The sequence below is a fragment of the Bidens hawaiensis genome, unplaced genomic scaffold (genome assembly GCF_021521415.1).
Source record: "Bidens hawaiensis isolate Kalapana, Puna unplaced genomic scaffold, B.hawaiensis_p1.1 tig00000458_1, whole genome shotgun sequence".
Lineage (NCBI taxonomy): Eukaryota > Viridiplantae > Streptophyta > Magnoliopsida > Asterales > Asteraceae > Bidens > Bidens hawaiensis.
In genome coordinates, this window is record NW_027491030.1 from 2,077,930 (window position 1) to 2,089,139 (window position 11,210).

The 11,210-nt window shown below is 34.9% G+C and overlaps 1 protein-coding gene and 1 pseudogene across 2 annotated transcripts; both read left to right on the forward strand.

The window, feature by feature from the left end:
* The first annotated feature begins 1,467 nt into the window (after positions 1-1,467).
* LOC143627991 (uncharacterized) lies at positions 1,468-5,205 on the forward strand. The gene is made up of 2 exons (XM_077097693.1): positions 1,468-1,749; positions 3,883-5,205. The coding sequence occupies exons 1-2, from the start codon at positions 1,657-1,659 to the stop codon at positions 5,047-5,049; spliced, it is 1,260 nt and encodes a 419-aa protein (XP_076953808.1). The 5' UTR covers positions 1,468-1,656; the 3' UTR covers positions 5,050-5,205.
* Positions 5,206-7,305: 2,100 nt separating this feature from the next.
* On the forward strand, positions 7,306-10,407 carry LOC143627998 (signal peptide peptidase-like 1; annotated as a pseudogene). Its single transcript, XR_013152680.1, has 4 exons — positions 7,306-7,321; positions 8,220-9,125; positions 9,199-9,395; positions 10,147-10,407. The product of XR_013152680.1 is annotated as a signal peptide peptidase-like 1 (transcript).
* Positions 10,408-11,210: the final 803 nt, after the last annotated feature.

Sequence of the window (11,210 nt, forward strand, 5' to 3'; positions counted from 1 at the left end):
ACATAAAATACACTACACCCCTGGCCCTCATTATACTTCGCCTCTGCCTACATGAGTGTCCACACTACCTCTTTCGTATCTTATGCGTGTGAAGAATGCCATCTTAAAAAAATTGTGTACAACCTTATGAAAACTTATGTCTTGTTTCTCCTTTACATTATTGGTAATTATTTTCATCCCATCATCATGAAAAATGGCATCTTTTACGTACCAAGGCCTGTGACGTCAACCTCGTATCTTAGATTTGATCACTCGGTCCCATTTATTGTTTCATCTTTCTCACTCTTTGAATGATCTAGTCCTTCTCGTCCTTGTTTCTTTCTGTTCACCGCCATCATTTTGCATCTTGACCATTTGTACAATAGGACGAGAGAACTAGCCTAGTGATCATGGTTCACCTAGTCCTTCGCGACTTGGCATCCATACACATCGGTGAAGTAACAAGTGAAAAGTAACATCCATGGTAAAATACCAATTTAACAACAAAATGCATGTTGGTGTACTAACTATTGTGCACTCGTACTCATCCCTTATTCCCACTTAGGGTTTATTATTTGTACATGTGTTATTCTCTTTTAAAACTGTTCTATAGTTGTGTACTTGTGTTTGTTTATTATACACCTATTTCTATCACATAGACACATAATTCACTTAAAAGTTAAAACTAATGCAAATAGCACTAACTACCAAATGACCTTGTCTCTTTACTTATTATACTATCATCACTACTTCTTTTTCACCTATATGATTTATATTATAAATTAAACATCTCCTTTAACTTTATTGTTGTATGTCCCAGTTAGAACTGAGTGAGAAGAATTGTTTCCTAAACATTTTCTTTTTTTAATAAGAAGATACATTTTTTCCAAACAACAAATTTTATTAAAACAAACAGCCTACCAACCGCTAACAAACAACTAGCGGACAAGACAAAACACCACACAAAAAAGACACTATTACAAATCAAATCTCATCCAATTCTCCCGGTCTAAAACCACACTATTCAACCTATGTTAATTGAGTGAGCAGTGCTACATAAGTGCCACTTATGCAATAGATGTATCTCGGATTCTCGCCTCACAGTAGTTGAAAAGTAGTGTGCACCTAGGTGAATGTGATCATAGTTTTTTTAAATGAAATATTATAATACAAAACAAAAAAATTATCTTCTTGTCACTATCTTATTGGTTGAACATCATACATCTATCGTCACTCTTAAAAAGGTTGCATACGTTTCACTTGCTCACACAAGACGCATATGCCGTGAGTGTGAGTAAGTGCGACAACTCCACCGTTATTTACAATACATTTCACTCCACTTTAAAATCTATTTTAAACTAAAAGTATCTCGACTACCAAACGCGTCCCTATCAGCTATTACAATATTTAATCGTAACATTACGTGCGACATAATTACAAATTCACAGCTCGATAATAAGAGAGAGAAACATAAGCGACATATTTTATTTAAATCCATCACCATTTTTATTCATTACTTTATCTACGTGATGTGACATCCTCCAATATTATTTATTGTTACATTTCCGATAACGAACCTATAGATTTATATTTATATAATTATTTATTTCCGTCAACGGATTCTCAACAGATCGTTAAATCACAGCAACCGTTGACGGTGAGTTTAACGGCGTGTGTATGAGTTCGGTTAATTACACCGTGGAGACGGTTAACGCTGCTGCAACCGCCATAGTTTCAGCTGAAAGCCGCGTACAGCCTACCTCCGTTCAGGTTTGTTACGAATAGTTGTTGATTTACGCGGTAATGAGTTGTGATGCTTGTGAAGTGATTTTGATTAATATGATGATTTGATTTGAATTTAGGTTAGTTTTATAGTTTAGCTGTGTTGTTTATAATATTTGTGATTGATTGATTGCGTGAAGTTGAAGGTGAGGTGGCTGCTGAAGTTAGTTTCAGTTGTTGATTTACGCGGTAATGGATTCGTGGTGTTCGTGAAGTGATTTTGATATGTTTTGAGATTGATTTGAAATTTAGGTTAGGTTAGATGTGTTTTAGTGTTTGTGATTGAATGAGTGTGTGAAGTTGAAGAAGATGTGGCTGCTGAAGTCAAATTCAGTTGTTGATTTATGTGGTAATGGATTCGTGATATTCGTGAACTGTTTTATTGTTATGTGATGATTCTAATCTGTTTTGGAATTGATATGAGGGAGGATTGGATGTGAAATTAGGTTAGGTTAGCTGTGTTAAAATATTTGTGATATTTGATTGTGTGAAATTGAAGACGATGTGGCTGCTGAAGTTAAATTCAGTTGTTGATTTATGCGGCAATGAATTCGTGATATTTGTGAACTGTTTTACTTGTTATGTGATGAACTGATGATACTGATCTGTTTTGCAATTGATATGAGGATTGGATTTGAAATTTAGGTTAGGTTACTTTAGCTGTGTTATAATATTTGTGTTTGATTGATCATTTGATTGTGTGAAATTGAAGAAGATGTGGCTGCTGAAGTTAAATTCAGTGGTTTTTACTTTTTAGATTGTTTTAGGTCTGTGAATAAATTTATTAGTGATGGACCACTCATTTGAGTTATTATCCTTTCTATTATTAGTCATAATAGGTGCGACTTTTAGAAGGTATATCTTTCATGAACTAGTCAACGAGCCGAGCCTGAGCTCGACTAGGCTAACTTATAAAGAGCTTGAGCTCAGCTTGTTTCGAGCTCTATTTATAAAGCTCGAACTTGGCTTGTGAGTAAATTTTCAAGCTTTCGGCTCAGGCTCAACTTTTTTCCTATTTATTGATTGTTTTATACATATTTAAAATATAAATTTATATATAACAAATATATTATTTAGTTATTTTTATCTTAATAGTTATAAAATAAATACGTGTTAAATAAAAATAATATAAGTAATAGGCTCGTTTAGGTATGTGAACGAATTTATTAGTGATGGACCACTCAATTATGTAATTATCCTTTCTATTATTGTTAGTCCAGATATGTGCGACTTTTAGAGGTTAGATGAAATGGATCTTTCATGGACCTGTCACTTTATGTTCAGTACTACCTTTCACTTAATGTTTATGTTCAGTTCATACTTATAGATCAGCATGTATATATGGTTTGCAATGTATGAATTTTGTTGAAGAGATGCATGTATGAACAGGTGGAGACCTAATTTAACAAATCAGGTTTTGTACATCTGGCATCAACTCTGAAACAGGCGATTGCCATAATGAATAAGATATTGTAACTATCATGATGAATGATGTCCCGCCACTTTTAAAGAGGATCAATAATAGAGAGTGAACTGAGTATTGATCTTTTAATTAGAAAGCATGAGGGATGTCAGGCAGGAATAATGGCCTCCCATAAGCATCTTTTTACTTGGAATTCAAGAAAGGAAATCAGTTTTAGGTTTCTTGAATTAATAATAGGCAGATGGAAGTTATTTGGCATAGGTTTTTAGTAAATAAATGAAAATTATGCATATAAATTTGAGTTCCTCAAGTGCAAACCAAAGTGAATCATTCATTGGTCAGACTAGCTATAAGTGCAGGATATACATTTGTAAATGGCAACTGAAATGAATCATCACTTTGAATATTAATACCAACATCATGATATTCTTACTTGTTAATTATAATTGTGGTTTATTATCACTAGTTTTTTAATATGATTTAGTTGTCTCGAGTCCATGGGCACGTTATAGGTTTGTTCAGGGTTTCTGGTTTGTTTCCTAAATACTGTAATATCAGTTATTCAGTTTGTATTTTTTTACCCTGTCATATGCTTCTTCTGTACATTGGTGTCTTTTAATTGTGATCCATTGGTTCTATGATTTCTTGATAATTTTTTTTAATTATTTACATCGCATATATTGTATATATGTCTTCAGAAGAGAAGATGGGGCAGCTGCTGGAGTCTATACGCGTGTTTCGGGTCATACAAACAAAGCAAAAAAATTAGTCACGCCTTGTTGGCGCCCGAGCCAGCGCCACCTGGACCGTCACAACCCGTGACCCAAAACATAAACGCCTCTAACACAATAATATTTCCCTTTATTGCTCCCCCTTCATCTCCTGCATCTTTTCTCCAATCAGACCCGCCCTCTGCAACATATTCACCAGTAGGATTACTTTCTTTTAAATCCCTTTCTCAAAATGTTCCCAATTCAATCTTCACTGTCGGTCCATATACGTATGAGACACAACTAGTTTCACCGCCTGTGTTTTCCACTTACACTACTGAACCATCTACTGCTTCCTTTACTCCACCAACCAAATCAGTACAAATAACCACACCGTCCTCACCTGAAGTCCCATTTGCTCAACTTCTGACATCATCACTTGCACGGGCCCGACGACATAGCATAGGGTCATATCAAAAGTACCCATTTTCACACGAATTCCAGACGTACAGTCCAGGTGGCAGTATGGGCTCAACGATTCCAAATTCGGGTACTTCCTCTCCTTTTCCTGATAAACAGAACCGTGTTCTAAAGTTACGGGTCGGGGACGGCCCGAAATTCATTGGGTACGAGTACTTCTCGACCCGTAAGTGGGGTTCAAGATTGGGTTCTGAATCCGGTACACCAAATGGTGTTTCGGGTTCAGCAACTCCATATGGGTACGGGTTGGGTTCACAAGTCGGGTCTGGATCATTGACTCCAAACGGTGTTGGTGAAGTGTATATGATGGAGAGTCAGATATCTGAGGTGGCATCACTTGCCAACTCAGCAACGAGTTCGCCAAAGCGAGAACCGTTGATTGATCATAGGGTCTCGTTTGAGTTGACACATGTAGCAAATAATCTAGAAGCTTCGGGACATAAAACGGGTTTAAACAAAACCGAGAGTGTTTGTGAATATTGTGTTGGAAAGAAAAACACGAGTGAAATAACCGAGAAGTCGTCGGATGGAGAAAATAAGGAAAAAGAGTGTCGATGTAAACGAACATCGACTAGCAGGGACTTTAATTTTGACAACACGAATGGTGTGGAATTGGGGTCACACAATAACTGGACTTTCTTTCCTACGTTGCAGCCGTCGGTTAAGCCGAACTGAGGTTAGTTGGTATATGGTTGGTTGAGTCGGTTAGCCTAGCCGCTAAGGGTAATTGGGTCTGGTGGTTTGACCCCAGGACTAACCGATCATGTGATTTACGGATGTACATTTGTGATGTTAGCTCATTGTTTTTACATGTATTTCGGATTTAAAATAGGAAGAAATGGAATAATGGTTAGAAACTTAGAAAGATGAAGCCCAGTTTAGATTGTGGACTGGCTGGTCAGGCGAACGGGTTGGGCCGACCTACCAGCAGTATATGGGCCTTGGTCTTGGGCCTGACATATATTTGCTGAAAATCTCTCCACACAGATTAATGATTATATGCATAAAAAATGTTACAAATGTAACAAACCTATAGCTGCTGTTAGGCTTTACTATCCAATTCAGATTCTTAAGTTGTATTGTGCTTTAGAAGTTTTGCTATCTTTGTAAATGTGCTTTAAGTTACCATTGCCCATTCAAATTTTCTTCTTATTTGATCGGGTTTAAAGTACAAGCGATGTTAAAATTGACATCTCAACCATTTTCGAGGCCTAATCAAATATTAAAAGTGGTGATTTTGTCAAAATAAATAATTAAATGCATATTGGGATACTAACACGTCATAATATGATGAACATATTTTATATACGATTTATAAAGTCAGACAATCACACATATTAGAGTTTGAGTCTGTTTTAGTGAAAAGAAACCCTTCATGGAATCAACTATTTGCTCTAGTTGTCAAAAGCTGAAAATTAAACGAGGCTAAGCCTTAAAAGTTGAAGCCCTTACATATAGAGGCGTTAGTCTCACCATACATCTTACATTCCTTAGGCTCTATCATAGTTTGCTATTGACGTGATTTACTGAGTATGATAATGAAGTTTTAGATTATTATTTTTTATTTACACTCGTACCTCCACTGTAAGGCTTTACTGTAACAATCTTATATCACTTCCATCGCAACCATACACCTTCACCACTAATTTGCCATCCCTCTCGAACCTCATCCTCGTTGCCAAACCACAACGGTAGTCACATGTGAATCCTACCATGCCATTCTCCCGCCTTCGACATCAGCATCAAAAGAACCAAACCTTATATAGAACATGCATGCGAACAAAACCTAAATCTAAAATCATATCGCTATTAACAAATAAACCATTTTAATGATATCTAAAAAAAATGCTCAAACCAAATTAGTAAACAAAATAATATAACAAGTTATTGCAATTAAAACCCAAATTTGAATTTTTATAAAAAATACTTACAAATTTAAGGGATTTACTAAGAACAAATATAGAAAGACAGAGGTGAGATATTTTGGTCATGTTTATCCGCGTGTTAGTTGCCACTTGCCGGAGGAAGGACGTGTATAGAAGGTATTTGTTGGGATAAAAAAAATATCCTAATAACCGAGAGAGAAAATAGTTGATCTTGTTTGAAGAGTGTGATGGATTTGATTTGATGATGGTGTTTGATATTCTTATAAAGTGGAAGTACCTCATTAACTTTCAATTACTTAATATTTCCACTCAAGTTTTGTGATGCCTTTGCTTTAGTGAAAGGGTAGCAAACGAGAAAATTTACAACTGCCTAGAAGATATCACATCTTGGGAGATTAACTATCGTGAGAAGAAAAATTATAATTGCTAACATAAGACTTTAAGACTAATGTAAGTTAAAAATGATGTTGAAAACACTTGCGACTGCTAAGTTTTTTCCTACCGTCAAACTATCGATGCCAGCAAACCGTATTAACATATTTGTATTTGCGTCAGCTTTAGTTTTGTAATACGACTATATAGTTGTTAGAATAGAAAACTTATAATTAGCATATAACCAGATGTGTTATCTAGGGGAACAATAGAAGTTTTCTTTATCGAATTCTCCGTGTTTATCTTCGTTCTTCAATCAAACAAAAAAACCTTATTCGACAACAATCAACTTTCATTGCAATTTTGTGATAAATGGATGATCCCCTATGAAGTTTAGCTGTGTTTTTGTAAAGAAAATCAGTCTAAGTCAATTATTATTATTATTATTATTATTATTATTATTATTATTATTATTAGATACTACTTTAAAGTTCACGCTACTTTTACTATACAAGTAACATTATATCAAAGATAAATAAATATCTAAAAAAAAACAAATAAAACAAAAAGCAAAACCTTGTAAACACAAGACGGTATTGCTTGCTTTCGGTGCAGTCACACACAGTTTGCTTCTTTCACAACTCGTGCAGGTAACTCAGCGAGTCAATCTCAAGTTCTTCCTGTTAAACGTAAGTCTTCTTTTCAACCTTTACACAATTTCTAACTAATTCCTTCAGATTCCCATCAATTTGACCTAATTTCTAATCCTCAATTCACAATTTCACTAGATTGTTATCGATTCCTTGCTATGTACGTAACTTTTACTTCTAATTGTACATTCGTACGTAGCTCTGCTAGTGTTATTATTATTATTATGGATGATGAAGATAGTTGTTGAATTGTGTGCCCTATGTGTTATTATTATTATTGTTATTATGATGTAGATGATTATTAGATCGGATTTGCTTTGACTTTTTGTGTATTAGTTGATTTTTATTTTATCAGGAAGTTGAAATGTTGTTAGCTGAGTTAGTCGATTTACGGATTCTCTGATTGATCTGCTAAACGTACGGGTGTCATTTCGGTTTCGGGCTAAAACTGTACCAAAAACTGAAATGTCGTTTTTTGAGCTTTTGAGAACCGTTCTGTTTCGAATTTTTCAGTTTTTGGTTTGGCTTCGGTTTTTGAGTTTTCGAAAACCGCTTGGCTTGAAATTTTTGAGCTGGAAAAAAGGTTGGTCAAACATAATGAATTTGAGACTAAATGTATTTGTTGGTTAATAATTATGATTCAATCGATTGTTATACATTTAGGCTAAAATATTTGGGTTAAACTATACATTAAACTGTTATAATATACCTTTACCTAAGATTTAAAATAAAAAATAAAAAATAAAAATATATGAGTTTGGTTCGGTTTCTCTGGTTTTAGGTACACACAAAACCGAAACCGAAATGAAAACATAAAACCAAACCGTCGGTTTTTGTTTTGGTTCGGTTAGTTGTTTTTTTTTTCTTTCGGTTTCATGCAAACCTCTAGTTATACCAGTGAATCATCGATTTCTTATAATTTTTTGTTTAATTTCAGGGAGATCTGTCAATGATTTGTACCTTGTAGCAGCTAATTATACTCTCTACGTGCTCAGCTGACCAAATTGGGCTTCAATTCTGATAATTGCGGTTTAGTTTGTTAACAATGGAGCCTTTATGGAAGCTTGTGTTTCTCTTGGAGCCAGCTCCAGTTACTCTTATTCTAACCGCCGTTGCCGTGGCATTCGGGTCAGCTTTCCGAGCATTAAATTATGGAAAAGAAATGGAAAAAAACCGTGATCTATCTGAAGCATCGATCACATTGGATAGATCACAAGCACTCATGATACCAGTTATGAGCTCATTAAGTCTGCTTACAATGTTTTACTTATTCTCTTCGGTTTCACAGTTACTCACTGCTTTCACTGCAATTGCGTCAGTTTCATCCCTATACTTTTGCTTCTCACCTTATATAGCCCATGTCAAGTCACAATTTGGGCTTTCTGACCCGTTTCTGTCTCGTTGTTGCTCCAAACCGTTTACTCGAATGCAAGCAGTTTTACTGTTTATGTGCTTGAGTACTGTTGCAGCATGGCTTGTTTCTGGACACTGGATATTGAACAATTTGTTGGGGATTTCACTTTGTTTTGCGTTTGTGAGTCATGTTCGTCTGCCAAACATTAAAGTTTGTGCAATGCTGTTGATCTGCTTGTTTGTGTATGATATATTTTGGGTGTTTTATTCAGAATGGTTCTTTGGTGCAAATGTTATGGTTGCAGTAGCAACACAACAAGCTTCTAACCCTGTTCATACAGTGGCTAACTCTTTAAGTCTTCCCAGTTTGCAATTAATTACTAAAAAACTTGAGTTGCCTGTGAAGATTGTGTTTCCAAGAAACTTGTTTGGTGGTATTGTACCTGGAAATGCTGCTAGTGATTTCATGATGCTCGGTCTTGGTGATATGGTAAACGTTTTCGTTATGGTAAATACGTCTGATTATGGTGAATATGTTATTATTAAGTTGTTTGTTTTTGTAGGCTATTCCTTCTATGCTTTTGGCATTGGTTCTCTGCTTTGACCATAGAAAAGTCAAAGAGGTTGCAAATCCTTTGGATGTATCTACTCAAAAGGGGTATAAATACATATGGTATGCTACGTGTATGCTATTGGGTTAGTATCTGCATTAGCAGCTGGAATTCTTACTCATTCTCCACAACCAGCACTTTTATATTTGGTATGTTTCTGTTAATAGCATTAAAATTGTTTTGCTAGATTAAGTTGAATAATTTAACAAATCTGGTGATTTTTGGTGTGGATCAAAACGGGTCAGCCCGGGTTAACTTAAAACACTTTTTGGCCAAAAGTTTTGATTTTTCAATGTTAATTAGTGTCAAGAAATTATATTATTTCATTTCCAGTAACAATGCAAATCTGGTGAATTTTTCGTGTGGGTCAAATGGATCGGGCGGGTTGGATTGACACGGAACAATTTTTGTCCAAAAGTTATGATTTTCTAATGTTAATTAGTGTCAAGAAGCTACATTATTTCAGTAAAAAGTCAACTGTGGTGATTTTTGGTATGGTTCAAAACGGGTCATGTTGGGTTGGAATGACCTGAAACACTTTTTGTTCAAAATTTTTGGTTTTCTAATGTTATTTAGTCTCAAGTAGTTAATATTTTTACAGTAATTATATAAAATTATGTATAAAATGATATCATATGTTTTAGGGATGAAATCACTTTTTTTACTTTGGATCAGTTGACCCATTTTATCCGAAGCTATTATTTTTACATATTTTTGACCCTTTAGCGATTTAACATAATGGGCTAGCGATTAAACATAATGGGTTGAAAATTGAAATTGCCAACTACAGTCATATATATAAAAATGTAAATTTGCATCAATCTAGTTAAATCAGTTCTAGTTAGATTGGTGTTCGAGTGGTTTGACTTTGATTATGTGGTCAACATTTGATGGGTGTAGGTGCCATCGACACTTGGACCGATAGTTGTGATCTCATGGGCACGGAAGGAGCTAAAGGAATTATGGGAAGGATCGTCACCGGTTCTCACAGAGAACACATTCGACTGAAGTTTAAGCCATAAAACATGTAAATGGACTTTAGTAAGTTAAGAATGATGTTGCTGCTTTGGATATGACAATTGGTTTAATATTATTACATGACTTTTATATTAACTTCCCAGTTAAAACTTAAAGGGAACCGAAAATAGTTGGAAACGTCGTCTTTTTTCTTTTTTTTATTTCTTTGACCTTGTGACACAGTTGCCAATGAATTTATGGGACCCATCTAGGGCCGGCTCCGAGAGGGCGAAAAATTTTTTGGGCTAAAGGCGAAATTTTTTTTGGCCCTTAAGTAAAAGAAACATTTTGTTTGATTTAAACAATTTAACTTTAAATAGGCTTATTTGATTATGAATTGAGTTGTGTAAAAAACTTTTGTATAAAAATAATCTTAAAATTGTCTTAAATAAGACTAGAACTCACACCCTTTTGGTTAGATGTTATAGCCCTTTACAACTAGACCAAGCTAGTAGTTATGTAATTGTGTTGAAACATTGAGTTATTGATTATACATATTTTTTTTTGAAAAAAAAAAATTTCGGGCCTAGCGAGTGTCGGGCCTGTGGCCGTCGACTACCCTGCCATGCCTCAAAGACGGCCCTGGACCCATCAATACTCTCCTAACCAATGGATCAGAGAAAATGTTGTTTGTGCAACGACTTCTTTCTTGCTTTGATTTTCACATCCTGGTTTCTTGACTATTTACAAGCACAAGGGCACTTATTATCTACAACTTTATGGTTTAAAACAGCTAGAAATTATTGGAGGATATAAAATCATTTTGAAATACTTTTTTAACACGACAAATCATTAAAACTTATTCGTGGTGATTTAAAATAGTTGTGTAGAAATATGTCTAAGATTGACATCGTGACACATTGCAAAATTTAAGAGAAAGGAAATAAAACACGTGTCAGAAGACACTTTATATGATTTTATTTAACTAGAATAAAAGACATGTCACA